At 43.6% G+C, this 20,879-nt stretch overlaps 1 protein-coding gene and 2 long non-coding RNA genes across 3 annotated transcripts in view; 1 reads left to right on the top strand and 2 right to left on the bottom strand.

Annotated features, from left to right (window-relative positions):
- Positions 1 to 3,921: 3,921 nt before the first annotated feature.
- On the bottom strand, positions 3,922 to 13,182 carry LOC138411926 (uncharacterized). The gene is made up of 4 exons (XR_011244415.1): positions 11,874 to 13,182; positions 10,965 to 11,058; positions 5,159 to 5,305; positions 3,922 to 4,899 (listed from the first exon to the last, which is right to left on the bottom strand). It is a non-coding gene; the product is annotated as an uncharacterized lncRNA (long non-coding RNA).
- A 4,989-nt stretch (positions 13,183 to 18,171) lies between these two features.
- On the top strand, positions 18,172 to 19,177 carry LOC138411888 (uncharacterized). Its single transcript, XR_011244377.1, has 2 exons — positions 18,172 to 18,731; positions 18,886 to 19,177. It is a non-coding gene; the product is annotated as an uncharacterized lncRNA (long non-coding RNA).
- A 538-nt stretch (positions 19,178 to 19,715) lies between these two features.
- Positions 19,716 to 20,879, bottom strand: part of kdm6a (lysine (K)-specific demethylase 6A) — a 29,120-nt gene continuing 27,956 nt past the window's right edge. The window contains exon 30 of the mRNA XM_069533324.1: positions 19,716 to 20,716. Within this exon, the coding sequence (XP_069389425.1) occupies positions 20,690 to 20,716 (27 nt within the window). The 3' untranslated portion in view covers positions 19,716 to 20,689. The remainder of the gene's footprint in view (positions 20,717 to 20,879) is intronic.

The raw sequence follows: 20,879 nt of genomic DNA, 5'->3' as shown, positions 1-20,879 counted from the left end.
CAGAGCGCCGGCTTATTAGTGGGACAGCACTGTCTCCCCTGCAGTCAACACACACACACACACACACACTTGGGATTATACCAAAACATTTCACACAAGCTGTGTATTTAGAGACTTCGCTGCCTGCGTTCTGACACCTTACACCACAAAATCCACCGACCGAAAAATAAAATCTACATCCACCAGTTTGTTTTCACTTCACGAAGCGTTTGAGGAAAAAACTCGGAGCCGCAGATTCACTCTGATAAGATTAAAGTGTAATTGTTGGTCTAATTATTTCCGCTCATCCTCAACCACCCACACACACACACACACACTGAGGGACGTGCGTACAGCTGCAGCAGCCTGGTGGTGGTGAAGCAGGTGAACTGACTGTGAAGACTCTGAGCCGGAGAAGAAACAGAGAAATGTCTCCATTGCACAGCTGAGACAGACGGAGGTGAACTGAGCAGAGAGTCGGCAGAGCTGCCCGAGTCCTGTCACATCAGGAGCCGGTGAAAATACAGAATAATGAGTCTCACGGCTCAGAGGAGAAGAGACACCGAGCCGCCTCACAACAAGAGACCACATTTGATTCAGTCATCAAGGTTCAATGTGTTCGGTCACTTTGATTGTTTCTCGTCTCACACAGATGTTTCCACCCCCGTGGGGGACTGCTGGTCATTCCAGTTTTCTAATGTGAATCTCACAAATAAGGCAAAAACAAGCTCACATCAGCAAAGATGAAGCATTTAAGTTGATTAATCAATTAGTGAATTAATAGATGATTAGTTGTGATAATTGAAATGTAGAATAGAAAAGGAAAAATCTCAATACTCTTTGCTTCCGCTTTCAAAATCAGTAAATTAAACATCTTTTGTTTTTAGGACGTTGTTTTTCCTTTTTTCTGTAAATTTGACAGATCACTCTTTGAATAACCAACCGTCCAGAATTAGTGCAACACGTGAAGTGAAATGTGCAGCACAACATCGTTTCCTCTTCCTGTCCTATCCCAGGAAGCACCTCACATGTCCCAGTGAGAATCCTGCAGGACTCACATATTTGTGAGTGACATTAATCGTATGAACAAGAAACTGCACGTGAGCCGCTTCTGTGAAAAGTTCCTCTGAGGAAACGCAAAGAGCAAATTTTGACGGTAATTTAGGAAGGAACAATTACAGCACACACACAGACACACACACACACAGACACACACACACTCATGTGAGGATTGTGTTGATATAAACATGAAAAAATGTGAAAGGAGCCTCAAGGTAAAAAGATTTCAATGGTTAAAAAACAAACACACAGTGAAGAGAGTGAAATGGTTTGATGATCACACTGCAACTGATGAAGATGAAGATTTTCCACATCAACAGACATCAACTGTAAATATCACAGATAATAATAATTATAATTATAATAATATTCTGTGTGTTATCAAATTAAAACACAAAAATGTGTGTTGCTGCTTCGACGACATCCACCAGAATTAATATAAATAAAATGAAATGTCATTTCAAAAATAATGAAACACCTTCAGAGATAAATTAAATGTTTCTTTAGAAAAACATTTCTGTAACATGATAAATTTGTTATTAACGGATAATGACTTTGTTCTGCATCTGTTTCCTTTGTGTTTTATCATCGTTATATTGTGTTATTGTATTTGTCTGTTCACTTAAAAGGGACAGTGCACATTAATAAATACGACTGTAACAAACAAACTGGAGTCACTTGGAGAGATGTGACAGAAAATAAGAACGTACAAAGTTACTGCGATCATTCGCATGTTTGTGGAACGATAACAAGAAGAGCGGAGGTCGTTAACTTGAACTTCCTCCAGAACCACAGAGTCAGGCTCTTTTGAAAAGACTCAGAGTCTCATTATCTGACACATGCAGAACAATAACATGAGACGCATTCATGTTAATGGAAACATGGACCAAATAAAAGGGGTGATTGAAACGAGCTCAGCATCAACACGCACGTGAAGAGGAGACGCAGCAGGTGTGTGTGTGTGTGTGTGTGTGTGTGTGTGTGTGTGTGTGTGTGTGTGTGTGTGTGTGTGTGTGTGTGTGTGTGTGTGTAGTCCAGGTATTGCTGCTTTTGTGAGGACCTAAGTCTGTGAGGTTGGGTTGAAGTTCAGGTTTATGTTAAGATAAGTTTAGGTTGAGAACCTGACTGAAAAACCAATGAACTGTTACTAAATGAAGCAAAATATATGGATGAGATAATACAATGTTTAATATTTGTGAACATCATATTACATATATACATAACATCACACATACGTTATATAACATTTTCATTTCCTCCTCTCAGACTTGATTTCATGCAGGAGGAGCACAGGTGAACAAGTATCAGCTGTGAATCAGTTGTTAGATGCAGTGTCTTATTGCTTCCTCCTCCTCAGTCCCAGACACTGTCTGTCTGAGACACCTCGGTCTCCACAGGTTCTGGAGCAGGGAGAGCATCAGAGAGGGACTCCTCCTCCTTCTTCTGCTTCTCCTGCTCTTCCTCCCCCTCTTTCTCCTCTTGCTTCTCCTCCTCCTTTTCCTCCTGCCACTCCTGATGCTTGACATCCTCTCTCTCCTCCAGTGAGAGTTGAGAAGTCATTTCCTCGCACTTTACAAGTTCTTCTACTTTTATAAAGTAAATAATAAAGTGAGTACTTTTACTCAAGTACAAAAGTGGATCTGGTACTTTTACTTTACTGTATTTGTACTTTGATTGAAGTAAAATGTTTGAATACTTCCCTTCACCACTGCCGACTTTCATTTCAACAATGAAATGAACATGAATTCATTCCAGGTAGAAAAACAACAAGATTCTTTTCTTGACCACTCGTGTTGCATGTCAGCGATGACACGTCACCTCTACATACGTGTTGCGTTCACCCTAACCGTGACCCACGCAGGCACGGAGCCAGAGATCGTTACATCAGAAAGGACGAGAGAAAACGAAACCTGGCTGATCAAATGTGCAGATGGTCCGATGTTCACAGGAGCAGCTGAAACCACATCAGACAGACAGCTGAAGATTTCATCATGTTTCTGAACTCTGGACTTGAAGCTGTCTTTATTTCACAGACAGTGACGTGTGACAGCAGCGGTTCGATCCTGCAGACCGGTTGTTAAACACTCACTTTAACTGCGGCCGTGTCTCACAACTCAAACCCTCAGGTCCAGCTGTAAAAACCCTGTGACACTGACTGAATCCTCTGAGAGAATCCCAACAATGCCAGTGGCTGCTGATGTGATGAGGGGGGGGGGGGGTGAGTGTGGGCGGCTTATTGTTGCTTTGATAAGCTGTTGATGACGTGCGCGGTGCGAGGACGGCGTGCACAGGCAGAACGCAGAGGAAAAGAGCGATGAAGAAACAGAGACGAGGGGAGAGATGAAGATCTGCCTCCGTCACTTCATGTAAACACTTTCCACGAGGACGGGGTGGAAGGTGAAGGTGCTGTGGTTTGAAGGTGTTGTCTGTGATGTCATCAGCCGGCACTATAAACACACCCCCACTGTCCTTCCTGCGTCACGGCCGTAATCAGTCATCTGGACGTCAGGCTCTGACCTCAGCAGCAGGGCTTCCCCCCCGTCAGCGAGACGTGGGAGTCCAGCAGCAACATGGAAGAAGGAGGAAGAATGTTCCTCTTCATCAGCGGCTCCACGTTTCTGAGTTTATAGAAAAAAACTCAAAAGTACCTCAACAAAGTACCTCAACAAAGTACCTCAACAAAAAACCTCAACAAGTCTCGTACTTTAACTGTGATACAGGCTTCACAGCGAGTGGACGTGTTGACTACGTCTCTCACACACGACAGAAGAAGACGCTGACGAAGATGTTGGTAAATAAAAGCAGAGCTGGATTAACATGTCACATCCTGCTGCTCCTCAGCTGAACGCTCCTCAGCTGAACGCTCCTCAGCTGAACGCTCCTCAGCTTCCTGTGTTGTTCCGAGTCTCCTGCTGTGATATCAAGTGGGACGGACAAACTGTGGAAAGTCCAAATGTTCAGACTTTCTCTGGTTTGTTCTTCGTCCTATCGAACATCAGCTGCGAGCTTCTGTTCCTCTTTATTGTTCTGTTGCTTCCAGCTGCAGTGAAACCTTCAATAAATGTCAGCGTGTCAGGTTTATTGGCAGCAACACGCCCGAGCAGAAGCAGCTCCGCTGACAGATGAAGACTCGTTTGTTTGTGTGAGTTCCAGACCTCCACCTGCTTCTGTCTGTGACCTGCAGAACTGACGCTCCTGTTTCTGAGCTTCACCTGTGTTGAATCTGAATCCTCTGAGGTTCGGCTCCTGAACGTTTCTCTGCTCTCGATCGTTGACTAGGAAACATGTCCGCCTACGTCCTGGAGACGGTTCTTCACTTTCAGGTCCTTTGACATCTTCTACTGTTTCTGTCGGTCTTATTGAAAAGTTTCAAACTCGTCACGTTGATAAATTCAGTCTCACAGAGTTCAGGCACTTTTGAGCCTGAAGAGTTGGAGCGCATGTTTAAAGAGCTGCTTCTCCCACACACGTACTTCTTCACTGATATAAACATGACTCAGTATTTTATTTTGATTTTATCTTGAATCTGCTGAAGAAAGTGTGTAACTGTGCAAATATGTCTGAGAATCAAGATGGTGGAAATGTTTGATTCTTCACAGAATCGATGAAGGACAGTCAGATTGTCTAAGTGATTTGTTTCCAGTGAATCAGTTTAAAGACAAATCATCATCTTGTCGATTCGTTAAGAAAGAGGAAGTTACTTTTCACCTGGACGCTGTGATTATTATTGTTCTGTCAATAAAAAATACACGTTTCAGTCGATCATCTAATGAATCATGTGTTTGACCAGAGGAGGACTCACACCGAGGTTTCCACTGCATCGTGTTTCTCATCAGATGGTAGATGGAGCAGACCTGCATCCTGAAACACAAAGAAAAGAAAAGAGACGTAAGAGACGGAGGACAACGAGACGAAGAGGTATCAACCTTGATAAAAAGCCTGGAGCTGATCCACGTCTGAGTAACCATCATGGACGGCCGCTGCAAGGAGCAGAGCGTGATGTTCGGTGACGCACGCTGAATCATGACACTGGTGTAAAAGCTGACTCAGCACCAGCTGGAAGACGATATCCTTCACGGAGCAGGACGGAGCAGTGATTACAGGATCGACCACAACTCACCAGAAACACAAACTGCTGGTGCACGAGACAAAGCTCAGCACGTTCACATCCCATCGCCTCCGTCAGACCTGGTGACTCAGCAGCAGGAACCCTCCATCACATCGCTGCGTCCGCCCGGTGTCTGGTTCCGATCACTGCACATCAAACCTGTGAGTTTCATTTATCAAGATGTGAGAGCGTTTTCTGACTTCTTCAAAATCAACGAGTCAAAACAAACTTTTCACATTAGTTTCATGTAAAACAGACGAGGGCGCGTCAGATGTTTTCTCACACGGACTCACATTGTATGTTCTTACAAACAGAACCTCCAGAACATGTGTGGAACATGTGAGGAACATGTGAGGAACATGTGAGGAACATGCTCAGACTTCCGTGCAGGTCTGAAAGCAGCTCTAGATCTTAGTAATAAAACAACACCAGGTTCAGTTTTAGAAATAGTTGCTCTGTCGATGATTCACACTCGGACATACGAGTTCTTTCTGCTGCAGGTCAGAGGTGAAGTTTCAGTTTCCAGCATCCTGCAGCAAACCTCTGAGTGTGACCCCGCGAGCTCACAGCTCGGAGGAGACGAACACTGACTCCAGCGTGAGATCGACATTCTGCTCAGATCTGCTGCAGGAAACCCTGACGACGCATAAAACTACAAATGCAGCCCGTCCGCTGTCAGGGCGAGACAGATGGACAGACAGCCAGCTGACCCCTCGCCACCGCGGCATGTGACACGACGGGCTGGAGGAGCAGGCGGTGTCAGCGGCGGAGCCGTCGAGGGCGACTCGGTTGTGAAATGAAGCTTCAGTATTTCACAGTGTGAGAGAGGTGAGGCGGGGGGGGGGTGACGGGGGAGTAAGTGGCCCAGCGGAGATGACATGATGGAAATGAGGAGCACATGACAGGAGGCTGAGGGTGTGTGTGTGTGTGTGTGTGTGTGTTGAGGCCTCCTCTACCTCGGTAATGACATTAGAAGCACCTGACCGTCAGTGATTGACACGGAGCAACAGGAAGAGGGGAGGGGGACATGTGCTCACACAGCGTCCCCTGACCAGCTGGACCAGACAGGGACGAGGTGCCTTGCTTAAGGGCGGCAGCTGCTCAGTCAGGTTTATCCTGGAGGTTCAGGTAACAACGTCTGGATCGTCTCAATCGTCACGATATTTGAATTTATTTCAGTCTGGACTCAACAGAGACTCAAGAACAATACGCTTCTTGTAAGAAATGAAACCTGGCATGAATGTTTCCGCAGCTCGTTGTGTTTGAGATGACGTGTCAGCGAGAATCTGGAATCACGTCTTAACGCGGATAGATCGTTGATTTGGTTCCAACGCAGCATCGTGACCACAGGGTTTGTACGCTTGAACCCCGCGTCCAGTTTTTGCGTTTCAGACATTAAACCTAAATCTTTCCGGAGTTTGTCTTTCATGACTCTCAGAGCAGCAGCAGGAGGCGGGACATGACGTCTACACTCTGCTGTGTAAAGATCAGTGTTGTGGTTTACAGCTCGTCCACACCGGCGTCACCAACAGATCTGGAATCTCCTCGTCCATCCATGTGGACGTCTTCGTCTTCTACGCGTTCGGCTGAATCAGAGCTCGTCCTTCAGTTCAGGACGTTCAGCTTGAATGTGAGTTTGTGTTGGAGACACAGTCGTCCTGAAGGGACACGTCCAAAATATAACAGATCACAATTCAATTGTCCTCCATGAATCCTGAAAGTCTTTTTGGCCTCAGCTGTCGTGCTCTTCCTCTGAGGCGGCTGCATTTCAGCGAGGTGAAGACGAGCGATGAAGACGAGCGACGAAGACGAGCGATCCTTGTCTCACCCGCCAACCAACCCCACCTCCCACACACCCCCACTGTTCCTCCCCCCCCTTTCACTCACCCTTTTCTCTCCTTTAGTCGTTCTGTTTCTCGAGGTTTGGAATTAGTTTGTCTCCTAGCAACAACCTCGTGCAATAAAACATGGTCCTGTGAGCAGACTCACAGAGTGTGTGTGTGTGTGTGTGTGTGTGTGTGTGTGTGTGTGTGTGTGTGTGTGTGTGTGTGGATCTAGGTGTTACGTTATGGGGACCAGAGGAGAGTCCAACATGAATCATCACATTTTCGGGTCAGACTAATGTAAGGTGACGTTTCCGTTGTGATTAGAATCAAGTTTCGGGCTTCGTCCCAAAAGAAACAATAACAATCTTGTTTTGGCTCCGACTCAGTTTCAACTCGTTCGTACTAACGCGCCTGAAAACACAGATCACATGACGCTAACGTCGGATTCCTCCAATAATAAAACACTGAGCTGAAGTGAACAGCAGCTGTGAGCAGAGACAACAGGGTCAGTAACTCTTCTGATGGATTCTCCATGTTGTGTTCCGGGTCACGTGACAGGAACCCGACCAATCATGAACGGAAAAGATCCAAACAGCGAGAGGTTGTGTCTCCGTCATCGTTTCCAAACGTCTCAGTTTCTGCTCCTTCAGAATAAAACGCAGCCCCAGAGATTTGAAACTAGAACAGGTCCAGCAGCAACAAGCTTCTCTGTGTGAGCGACTCAGAACTCAAGTTTAAAGTTTGGTTAAAGATTTTAGATATTAGGATTATTAGTATTAGTTTCCAGGAATTCAATGTAAGTCAATGTGATGTCCTCTGAAGTCATGGAGAGTGTGTGTGTGTGTCCGTGCACTAATCAGCTGAGCACGCTTTTTCCACTGTCGTACACGTTTGGTGAGTTTACTCTCATGTGGAAACCTGTTCCACTCCAGCCGTCGCCTCGCTCCTCTTCCTCCGTCACACACACACACACACACACACACACACACACACACACACACACACACACACACACACACACACACACACTTCTTCATTCACAGTGGACAGCACTTCCTCCCCGGGCTGACGTTACGTAAGCGTTAGAAGCTGAATGGAAACTGGTGATAAGCTGGTGTTTTATCACGAGGACAGGGGCAGTGACCATGAGCGTCTGGGTGGGACAGACTGTCCGTGGGTTTATGAACGGGGGAGAACATCCTCTCTCCCCCACCACGGCCCCCGGACCTGGAAAACCTCCCCCTTTGTGACGCCACAACTCAAACACGTCTAAAAGCTAAAAGTGTCTTCCTCCTTCCTGTGGGTGACGTCGGGCTCTCACATGTCTTTTGTAAATCGTTGCCCGGCGAGGACAGGGTTAAGTTGCAGTGGCTGGAACTGTGAAATCTGAGAAGTGACGGCAGAGGGAGATTCAAGGGGAGATTTCTGGGGACCAAAGAAAAAGAGGAAGACCCAGAGTGCGACCCTTTGGCCTCCTCCCCCTCTCTGACAGCTCCTCTCTCCTGGAGTCTTTCTCCTCTTTTCAGCTTCTTCCTCCTCCTCCGAGCTCCTGCACCGTTTTCTATGCAGACCATTACACACAAACAACCGTGACCATGAATGTTTGTTTGGCTGTTTTTGCCGGGGGGACTCTTTTTCCAGTTGCACCGCTCCAGACGAGGTTCTCTCCCTCCCGGTGTTAAAGCTCAGCAGTAAGCGTTTCCCACTTCCTGTGCAGCGCTGAATCAGCCTCCAAGAATGTACGAGGCACTGACTCACACTTCCTCCTGGATATGACAGCTTCCTCTCCTGCGCCAACTGATTTTGCCTTTTCTCTCCCCCTCCTTTCCTCCCTCCCTCCACCCATCCTCCTCCCCCGCCTTCGCTACTGACAACCACCGCCGAACCACCCGACCGAGGGTTGGAGAGGTGACCCCGAGCGGAATAAGTGAGTCCCGGCGAGCGAGCGTGGATGTTTGCCGAGAGGCAGAACACTGACCGACTGACTGAGGACGGATAAGTCACTCGTCTCAGTCATCGAGCGTCTGAGTCATTTGAATTTAATTTGTCCGTCTATATTTAGACGCTGCCGTCCTCGGCCTCATGATCACTGACAGCAGCAGGACAGAAGAGTCCCTGTGACAAACGTCTCTGAGGCAGGTGGACGGACAGTTTGCATCAGTGTGGAGGACAATAATCAAACTACAGAGCAGATCGTGAATCTATTGTTTAGTGGGATTAAAGAGAAAAACATCCAGATCAACTTGATTCATTTCTGGTGTTTTACTCGCTGACGCTCAATCAATGATAAAACTCAGTCACATGTGTAGAAGTATCGATGTAAAGGTACTTTACTGATCACGAGTTTCAGTACGTAAATAGCATCTGATGGAATATCACACTTCACCTTTCTGCTTCTGGATCTCACATGTTGAGAATCAGCTTCACACTTGTCATGTGTTTTTCTACAGATCGAGAGAAGTGTGATATGAACACGTGAAAATAAACTTGTGAACACGTGATCGATGTTCTGTAGCAGCGACGACCGGGATCTATGAGCTGAAGTGACATCGTCCATCACAACGACACAGTGACTTAGAGGCTTCATCCAAAATACTTCTAGAAAAACGTTTTCGTTTGAAATCGTCCTTTTCCTCCGGACTTATCAACACAAGCGTCTTCGTCCATCTGGACAACACGTTGTCAACAAGATGCTGGTTCAGGACGACGACTGATTCTCGGGCTCAGGTTTTGTGAGCAGCTCTTTATTCACTGCGGCTCCATCACTGCAGGAAACCAGAACCAGCATCAGCACAAGAACACAGCTGATTTCTAACAGGCGGGTTCAGAACGGACACTGACCCCGAAAACTAAAGAGATAAAGATGGAGGTCAGAGGACGAGTCACAGCCGATGTCCTTCAGTTGTGACACATTTCTAATTAATCAAACTAATCAGATGAGGAGACTCAGAGTTAATGAGTTCTCTTCCTCTGAGCAGTTGCCTGATTTGAGCTGCTCATCGAGCACTGAAGTATTTTTTGCAGACTAAGTTGTGTGAATTCATGTGGAGTCTCGTGTGTGAATAGAACTGAGAACATGTGGGAAAATAGAAAATGTAGCAGGAGCTTTCATTTCCTATCATCGAGCTGAGAACCCACATGTTTGTCCTTGAAACTCCGACGTCAGAGATGAATTGTGTTGAGAGAATTTCAGTTCAACGCTTTCAGAGACACAGAACAACAGAGCAGATACATGAGGCCGAATTCATTCATATTCACATGAATTCACATATTTTATCAATATTTAAACTTTCACCATATTTGAATTGTGTAGTTTTAGTTTGTAGATTTCCACATTTTACATTTATTTATTTCATTATTTATAAAATCTACTCAATCATTTTGTTGTCTGGATAAATATCTGCCCGGTGAAATTACTGCACAACCAACATGTTCCGTCACTGAGGAGCAACGTTTGTGAATTCAAACGGAGATTTGACTTAATGATGAATGAAAAATCAAAGCAGCAAAGATTCATTTAAAGTCCTGATCAACACATCACAACATTAGGAAACATTCCACTTTCGATTTCTCCTCCATTAAACTGGTGAAACACAAAACTTAGAATGAGAATAAAAGATCTATATAATTATCTTAGTTTAACATTTAGTCTGTCTCATGTCCACAACTTCTAAATTCTTTAAATCACCTGTTTAATCTGCATAAAAACTTCTGAGCAGACGTGACGATGTGGATTAATGAGGAGAAACGAGCTGGACTCTACCTCATCACTGAAAAACAAACCTTTAACCATGAACCACTCTGTCGTTCTTCAAACAGGATCAATGAGATAAATCCTTCAGACCAGAGTGGATTCATTTCAGAACCAGGGTTTGTTAAACGTCTTCACATCCTGTCTTTAGCATTAACTCATGAAAGCTGCAGGTAATATACAGGTTTTATTTATAATGCATGAAACACGCAGGACTGAAACACACACTTCCTCCTCTCACCTGTCCGCTGTGGTTCTGAAGAGCTGCAGTGGCCTCTTCATTGTGGTTTTAATGCATGAAACCGTTTGTTTCCGTTCTGGCAGCTACGTGAGGCCTGAGGAGAGACGATGGCAAATTACACAAAATAACACAAAACTCTTTAACTTTTCAAATCTAACAGAAACAGAAACACATCAAGTTACAAAAAAAAAACATTTTACAAAGTACAACATGTACAAATACACGTTATACTGATACTTACTGCATGTGAATCTAGATTTATCAATAACCATGTTCATATCACATTAGAGGGAGTTGACCAGACTGTGTATGTGTGTGTGTGTGTGTGTGTGTCTGTGTTTGTGTGCGTGATTACAACATAAATATCATGGAAACACATTTTCAGTCGAGTGGTGACTGAGCCTCAAATACAGCAACAATAAAGAAGCAACAAATGAAGACACACTCGGACCCTGACTGTCCTCTGCTGCCGCTCACGCCTCCTCTGGGAAAGTAGGCCGTTCCCCGGCTACTCGACTGTGAAGCGGACGTGTCTTTTTTTCGAGGGACAGTGGAAAGTTTACCTTGTGACCGAGGTGTGCTGCCGTGCTGATTATGCAAACATCCCGCAGCCAGCAGCAGCCTCTGCACATGCATTCACCTGACGCATACATGACGTCACGTGCAGCAGGTGCCTGCGTGGGTATACAGGCAGCAAAGGTCTGTGTGTGTGTCTGTGTGTGTGTGTGTGTGTGTATGTGTGTGTGTGTGTGTGTGTGTGCACGCCTTTGGGTTGTTTGCCGTGTTTACACATAACAGTGCAATCGTTAGTGTGAGCGCATCACGCATCAGGGGAACTGGGAAACGGCGAGCGCTAAGAGGAGCTGGTGATGTCACACAGTCATAACCAAGGAAAATGTTGTGCAATACCTGCGTCACTGTGCACCGGGACAACAGCAGGTCGAAGCCGGGAGCCGGCTGGTCCACCTCCAAACAACATCTGTCACATGGAGGCTGCGGTCAGTGCAGAGGCAGCGGGGCAGAGCCGCTGGTTAGTCGAGGCCCAGTGACTGATAGAAGGTGGAAAGCACCGAGCGGCCCGAGCCAGATAATCCGATGAGTGTTCGACGCACTTGAGATGACCAAACACTGTGGTATGTTTGTAAAAGGAAGTAACACAACCCCAGATTCAGCCTCGGGTATCTGCCTCACACACACACACGCACACACTCGTGCACACACACTCGTCCTTCCTACACAGAAAGATCCATCCATCAGTGAAAATGATCATGTGTTCATTTTCTTCGGCCAATCACAGCTCAGACATGATTTGAAGACACTTGTCTCCTCCCTCGTCCACGCTGCTCAGGTGGATGGACTTTAAATACACGACGTCGAATATACGTGACTACATAAAGTACAGAAACTGTGTAATAACCAGTGAAAGTACTGATTCACCCTGTTTACTGAAGTACGAGTAAAGTTCAGGCTCCGAGTGAAACGTTTCCTCTGAAGGTCGTTTCTGTGCAAAGCAACTTGAAGCTCTGAGACGAATCCTTCAGAGGCTTCATTTGAAGACTTTGTCTCATTTTGAGGACTTTGTCTCATTTTGAAGGCTCCTTCAAATGCGTCCTTCCACCCCTGACAGACGAATCGTCTTGTCTGCCTTGGTTAAGGTTGAAATCTGTTTCGACGCTCGATGCAGCAAAATAAAATAAAAACAGATGAGAGAAGAAAGTTCAGATGTCTGTGTTAAATAAAAGTAAAAGTAATAAGTCCTCAAAAGAACGAATACTCAAGTACAGATCAATGAAAAATCTACTTCTGTACAAAGTATTTGTATTTTGTTACTTCATCACCTCTGTCGCTCGGACACTGGAGCTCCACAAGTGTCTGAGACGTGAGAACAGGAGGATGAAGACGAGACAGTTCAGGGACGTAGTTTCATGGTGTGAGGACGAGCGTTGGACACACACTGTATGAGGTGTGTGGACAGTATTTGTGGACACTGCCACCATGTGGCTCTGATCCCAGCAGCAGAGGAGGGTCCTCACGTCTTCACTTAACAATCAGAGGACAAATATCAGGAGACGTCCGTCCCTCACAGAAGAGGAGGTGGGAGGAAGCTAACGTGATCTGAAGTTCACCTAATGGACAAATGTCAAACTGATCAGAAAACAAATCGTCTCTTCTGGTCAAACATTTCTGCAGTTTAACGTTTCTGTGAATCTCATTTCAGTTCTTTACTGATTATATGAACATGAGGATTAAAACAAGGGATGATACACATGTATGTTATGATTTGGTTTGGTATATAGTATGGTATAGTATATAGTTTGGTATACAGTTTGGTATATAGTTTGGTATATAGTTTGGTATAGTATATAGTTTGGTATAGTATATAGTTTGGTATACAGTTTGGTATATAGTTTGGTATATAGTTTGGTATAGTATATAGTTTGGTATATAGTTTGGTACGGTATAGTTTGGTATAGTATATAGTTTGGTATATAGTTTGGTACGGTATAGTTTGGTATAGTATATAGTTTGGTATACAGTTTGGTATAGTATATAGTTTGGTATATAGTTTGGTACGGTATAGTTTGGTATAGTATATAGTTTGGTATACAGTTTGGTATAGTATATAGTTTGGTATATAGTTTGGTACGGTATAGTTTGGTATAGTATATAGTTTGGTATATAGTTTGGTATAGTATATAGTTTGGTATACAGTTTGGTATAGTATACAGTATGGTATATAGTTTGGTATAGTATACAGTTTGGTATATAGTTTGGTATAGTATATAGTTTGGTATAGTATATAGTTTGGTATATAGTTTGGTATAGTATATAGTTTGGTATAGTATATAGTTTGGTATAGTATATAGTTTGGTATACACTTTGGTATAGTATATAGTTTGGTATAGTATACAGTATAGTATATAGTTTGGTATATAGTATGGTATAGTATATAGTTTGGTTTAGTATATAGTTTGGTACGGTATAGTTTGGTACGGTATATAGTTTGGTATACAGTTTGGTATAGTATACAGTTTGGTATATAGTTTGGTATAGTATATAGTTTGGTATAGTATATAGTTTGGTATACAGTTTGGTATACAGTATGGTATATAGTTTGGTATAGTATACAGTTTGGTATATGGTATAGTATATGGTATAGTATATAGTTTGGTATATAGTTTGGTATAGTATATAGTTTGGTATAGTATATAGTTTGGTATATGGTATAGTATATAGTTTGGTAAATAGTTTGGTATAGTATATAGTTTGGTATATTATATAGTTTGGTATATGGTATAGTATACAGTTTGGTATATGGTATAGTATACAGTTTGGTATATAGTTTGGTATAGTATATGGTATAGTATATAGTTTGGTATAGTATATGGTATAGTATATAGTTTGGTATAGTATATAGTTTGGTATATGGTATAGTATATGGTATAGTATATAGTTTGGTATATGGTATAGTATATAGTTTGGTATATAGTTTGGTATAGTATACAGTTTGGTATAGTATATAGTTTGGTATAGTTTACAGTTTGGTATAGTATATAGTTTGGTATAGTATATAGTTTGGTATATAGTATAGTATATAGTTTGGTATAGTATATAGTTTGGTATATAGTATAGTATATAGTTTGGTATAGTATATAGTTTGGTATAGTATATAGTTTGGTATATAGTACAGTATATAGTTTGGTATAGTATATAGTTTGGTATAGTATATAGTTTGGTATAGTATACGGTATAGTATATGGTATAGTATACAGTTTGGTATATGTTGTGTTGGGACGTCGCAGTAAGTCTTTTTGTTTGAGACCAGGAGAACGAGCAGTTGAATAATTTCCCTCTGCACATTTCTAACGTGTGATTCAGCTCCGAGCTCCACACCCACTGATTCACCCTCGTGTTCGAAAGGTTAATTTACGAGAGGAAACAAACGCACCATGAAGTGTGATGAAGAGGAGGCAGCACCACACTGATCTTCATCATGTCCAGTTTGACAGAGCGTCTCTGTGATGAACCTGAGGAGGAGACGGGACATCGGGGGTTAACGTGAAGGAGACGTCGGAGCAAGTCAGTCGGCTTCAATCACTCCGAGAGGAAGTCGTGTTCCGACTGGAACCACTTGGATTCAAAGAGTCCAGATGAGCAGATCCTCGTGAACTTCTCGCTCCTGGAGAACCACACGCTCGACTTTAACGTTGTTCAGCACTTGAAGCTGCAGCTCGAATGAATCTCCATCAACAGAAACACAGAAACTAATAAAAGCAGCAACGATGCCGAGAAGAGGTTCAGTGGTTCTTCTCTCTCCTCCTGCTCCGAGTCTGAGGAACCTCACGTTCATTTTTAGGGTTCAGACTCAACTGAAGAGTCTGAAACTAAAAATGGTTTTTAGATCCTGGACTGTGATGGTGTGACGGAGATCTTCATAACGTTCACGCGTCCGCAGAGAACCTGGACGATCACTGTGTTCTTTAAATATAGAGAACAAACTGTGTCGTATGAAATGTTCGAGTGAAATGATCTGAACCTGTGGGTGTGTAGAGTTTGACTAATCACCACCTGGACCCACAGCCCTGCTGTCACAGCAACACACAGACACACACAGACACACACACACACTCACACACACAAACAAGATCACGGGACGCTGGTTGATTTAACTCAATACTTCCTGTGACTCACGGCTCTGGATCCTCAGACTCATCCTGGTGGAATCCAGGGGACTTTTACCACGAGGAGGATTGTTGCTGTTGGAACGAGGAACACACACACACACACACACACACACACACACACACACACACACACACACACACACACACACACACACACACACACACACACACACACACACACACACACACAGTCTGCAGGCCATGTTTGTATCAGTATTACTCCTCTGCAGTACATGTACAGCTTTAAAGTACTTGTACTTTCACTTTCTGTTGTTTTGTGTCACTTCAGTTCACGTAAAGTTTTCACTCTGAAGCTGCTGCACGTTAAGATTCCATAAAGTATAAAATTATAACGTAAACATATATTTCATCATTTCATTTCTCATACTCGTATCGGGCGTTTGACTGTTTCCTCCTCAACTTGTGTTTATTATATTTTACTGAAGAACTTTATTTTATACTTCTGCTGTTTGTTGAATCACAAGACGTTTTATTGTGAAACTGAACACTATTAATTAATTTGGATATTTGTGACACGTGAACATTTGATTATTTTGAAACTCTAGTTTATAATCAACTCTCTTCTAGTTATAAAAGTCGTGACATGACTTTGACTGATGGACTCGTGATGATGATGATGATGATGATCCAGGTCCTGCAGGATCAATATTCTCTAATAAATATATAAAACATTCACATTAGTTCACATTAAATCAACAAGTACTAGAGACAATAAATCAAATGAATCCATGTTGCTTAGAGGAATATTATCATATATATTTATATGATTAGAGTTTTTCACGTCCTGTCACTTTCCTCTAAAAACCCAACGCCTTCGTAAATCACCATGATTTCCTCTCCGCTGCTGAAAACACACGTTCCACACATCCACCGAAAACATCGGGGGTTTTCTGTACGTCCACTTCCTGTTCTAAAATACTTGCATGTGTTTTCTCTGTCAACTCGACGGTGAGTCACCGACGAGTAAAAACAAATATGAACGGAATAAATACGAGCTGAGTCACAAGAGTGACTAAGACATGAGGAACACACCTTCATCTTTGATCTGTGTGTGTGTGTGTGTGTGTGTGTTACAAACACAAGTTAGCATCCATCTCTTTAATAACTACAGTGACATCTGCTGGATCCTGGTTAAACTGGTTCCAGTCTCTGAGCTGAAGTCAGAACATGTTCCTGAAACGTTCTGCAGGTTCTGCATGTGACAACGTCCGAGTCACAAGCTCCAGATGTTTTCTGGAACTTTTCTGGAAATCGTTTCCTGTTGTTGTGAACGAGTCGGACAATCTGCTGCACCACAGACACTGACCACAGGACACGTGCAGACACTGTGAGGGGTTTTCTGTCCTCTCCACTAATTCAGATGATCAACCTGAATATGGATGAACGGATGAAAACAGGTCCTGGTGTCCAGCTGTGTTTGTCTGAAGGACGCGTCTGTCCCTCACATGAAAACATTCCTCTTCAGGTTTGGTGTTTTCTGAAATGTCACCTCCTCCCTGTTGTCGCTGTCGGATGTTCAGTCAGAGGTAACCATGGAAACCTGGTCCTGAATGAACGGGAGGTGTTCTGACTGAAGTGCAGCCTCCTGCGGTTGTGATCAGATGAATGATGCCTCAGTCTGTGTCTGACCGAGCTCGACGGAACACGTCCGTCAGGGAACTTTGGCAGAAAGAGACTCAAGTGAAGGGAAACGTTGTTCAATGATCCGGAGATAAAGAACAAAACCATCTCACTGTTTTTATCAGATTATTATTCGTGCAGCTCACGACAGTGTCCGAGCGTCACAGGAGGTTCAGGTGGGGGGGGGCTGTTATCACCCAACACTGTCCTGACGTCCTGATGCTTTTAATTTGTTTTTCTTTGTGACACAGATGTTTCCTTTCAGGGAGACACAGCTGGACACCAGGGCCTGTTTTAAACTGTGGCTTTCTTCATTTTCATATTACGGATGTTTGTTGAAGCGTTAAATGAAACGTTGCGCTCGTCGTCAGGTTTTTAGAATCGGTGTGAAAACTGTAAAACTGTTTAACTTGCAGAGATCAGCCTGTCCATCGCTGCAGCTCCTCTGTTCAGCCTCTGTCTCAAACTCTTGGTTCCAGCTCCCGTCTCTTTCAGTGTGTGTGTGTGTGTGTGTGTGTGTGTGTGTGAGCGGTTTCAAGAGAAACTTAGTCAACAGGCTTGGTTGAATCTGTTTGGTGTTGGCGGAGGAACACGCTCGACTGGCTGATGTTCTAGTTCTTTACTTGAAACCACTTGTGGCAAAAAACCTGAAAATAGAAAGTAGTGTCCGTCCACGCCGCAGGAAACAGTGGAGGAGAAACATGACGAGTGGACGTGCAGCTGCTTTGTTCTAAACATGGAAGACTGTGGCGTCACAATCTGATGAAATCTCCTAATTATTAAATGAGTCAGTTTCATCCTTTCACTGACGGAGGAAGGAAACGTCGTCTGTTCCTCTTTTACAAACCGACAAACTGTCACAGTTCCTCTTCTCGTCTCCAGTAAATCGGAGCCTCGTCAGGTCGTTTGAACCTAAAAACTGAGCCTCACGGTTTAATGACCTCACATGAGGATCAGACCTCGTTGCTGATCACAGACAGAAACTTCACAACAGTGTTTGATTCCTCACGGCTGCTTTGGTCTAGATGTTGTTTTTTTTTTTTTATTCAGATAAAAACAGTTCCCCATGGAGCCGCCGGACGTGATGCATCATGGGGGCATTTAATGAGGCGTTGTGTGTTTGTGGTGCTGAAGGTCTCAGACTTCACACGGCGTGAATTCAGGACACAGAACAACAAGCGCCTCTGAATGATGTGCATGAAAACCAGGGAGCACGGAGAAGATGACAAATCAGGAAGTTTCCTTTTGAACCCAACACGAGCAGCGAGCTGAGCTTTCACAGTTCTCCTGGTCGACCCACTTGGCAGCGTCAGAACTTCGCCTGCTGCAAATGAGACGACCAACTGAGAACCACAGACAGGAAGTTTCCAGTTTGTCTGTGAAAGATGCAGATTCTTGATTTCTTTGTGATGAAGCTCACATTACAGGAGGAGGAACAGAGGTTTGTTTCTGAAGTAAATGATCTGAAATTAAAAATCTGTGGTGGACGCGGGCCGATCAGGATTTAGACGCAGTTGTTGTTGTTGTTTGTTTCTTGTTTGAAGAACATTGACGTTGTAATAATTCACTTCTTTTGTGTATAAATGAATAAATAGAAATGCAGGCAATTCGTCCAAGAAGCCGAACGAGCCGGAGCCACTGAAGAATACGATGTTTGTTCAACACTTGAATCAAACACAAGAGAAACTCGTGTTCCTGCTGGAGAGTAGGATTCAATACCGTCTTTAAAACCCTGAAGGAAAATAAAACGTATTGAAGAGGACGGAGGAGGAATGAAGGATTCAACTGCTCATGTGCACATTAACCTGTAGTTTCTGTAATGGAGTCTAATTATGAAATCTCTTATTTACTTGTAAATAATTATAAATAAATCCTTCTTGTAATTTACATTCAGGTTGTTTCGTTATTTGTCGTTGTCACAGTGAACAGATCAACAGTGACCTCAGTCACAGCAGGAACTCACCGGTTTCACCAGGGTGATGAAGACGACCCCCTCCTCCTCCTCTTCCTGCTCCCAACGACCTCTCAGTGATGTGGTGACATGATGCTCCCATAATGCTTTGCACCGACCTCCTGCACAAGCGTCGCCCGTCAGGAGCTGTGGACTCAGGACAGAGTCAGACAGTAACAGTAAATATACCCTGCAGCTAAAAAACTTCATTTACAGTTTTATTTCATTCATTTAGGAGTGAAAGTACAAAAAATATTTCAGATTTGAAACTTTACTATTTTCACTCAACTCAAAATCCATTAAATCATAACTAGCTGAAAAATATAGAGAATCGAGACGTGATACGATCAAATCTGAAGACGCTTGTCTTCATTTCTTTTGGAATCGTACAAAGAACCAAAACAAACAGAGCGGAGGTGAAAGAATAAGTGTAAGAAAAGAATCCTCCTGAATAAGTGGAACCAACTGCAGATGTAAATAAAGACAGTTTTTGTTTATTGACGCATAAAACATCCTTCAAACAATAAACTCATTTCGAGGTTAAAGTCTCTGTACAACGCTTACTGAGCAGTTTATTTATATAGAAAACGTACGAGGGGCCGAGTTTAAAATCACACAGCTCCTTCAAATTTAATGGCAGGTACTCTGGAAAAAATTACAGCATTCCATCAACAAATATTTTCAAGCAATAAATATGCATTTATAAATAGTGTAAATTTACATCAAAATAAAAAAAAACACAAATGAAAGTTCACTCTTTTCTCTGTGTGCAACCCTTTGTATCTGTGACTTGGCTGTTTGTCTACGTGTGATTTCCTCTCGCACCCAGAAGTAACCAAGCGCTCAGCGAGACGAAAGTTCAACTGATTCAAAAACAGAAAAGAAAAGTGGAGGAAATGTTGTAAAGAAATGTGTCACTCAACTTTTCACATTACAAAAGAGTTTTTAAATGTTTTCCTGACTGGGGGGGGGGGTCGGACATAGAGAAACACCCGCTATGCTAATGACTCGTCTGATGAGGGGGGGGGGGGGGCTGAGCTCTGGTGTCAAACCCACAAACAGAATTACAAAACTGGAAAAAGAAAATGATCATGTCAGTAGTCTTTGTGTTGAAACTTAATATGTACAAAACTTTATTTCATCATTTTTCCTCTGGTGTGTGTGTGTGTGTGTGTGTGTGTGTGTGTGTGTTTTCTAATGAAGTCCAGCAGTAGAACAGTCTGGTCATGATGACAGAAGGAGCTGCTGTCCCCCTCCAGGCCACCGGGGGGAGACACACACCCCTCTGGGCAGGTTGCATAGACACACAGCTTTCACGCAGCTGCCTTATGGGATAGCTACAGAGCGCAGTTGGAGGACTGCCGGCTTAACTTCCTGAATATCAGAGACAAAGAAAAGTTTCCGGAGATGGTTCCGGTAATAGTCCGATGTGGCTCCTCCTCTTAGCATCAAGAGGAAGAAGGGAGGGGACTCGCCTGCGGAGAGAAGAACAAACTGGGTGTAAATTAAGACGACAGCCACACGTGAGGCCAACATATCGTGGACAGGAACGCTGCCATCTTGAGCCAATGACGTCATTTGGAGTCGCGATGGATAAAAACACTTGAACTTGAAACGTTTTAATTAATGTGCAGTTTG

The sequence above is a fragment of the Paralichthys olivaceus genome, chromosome 10 (genome assembly GCF_024713975.1).
Source record: "Paralichthys olivaceus isolate ysfri-2021 chromosome 10, ASM2471397v2, whole genome shotgun sequence".
NCBI lineage: Eukaryota > Metazoa > Chordata > Actinopteri > Pleuronectiformes > Paralichthyidae > Paralichthys > Paralichthys olivaceus.
This window is presented reverse-complemented; position numbering and strand designations above follow the sequence as displayed.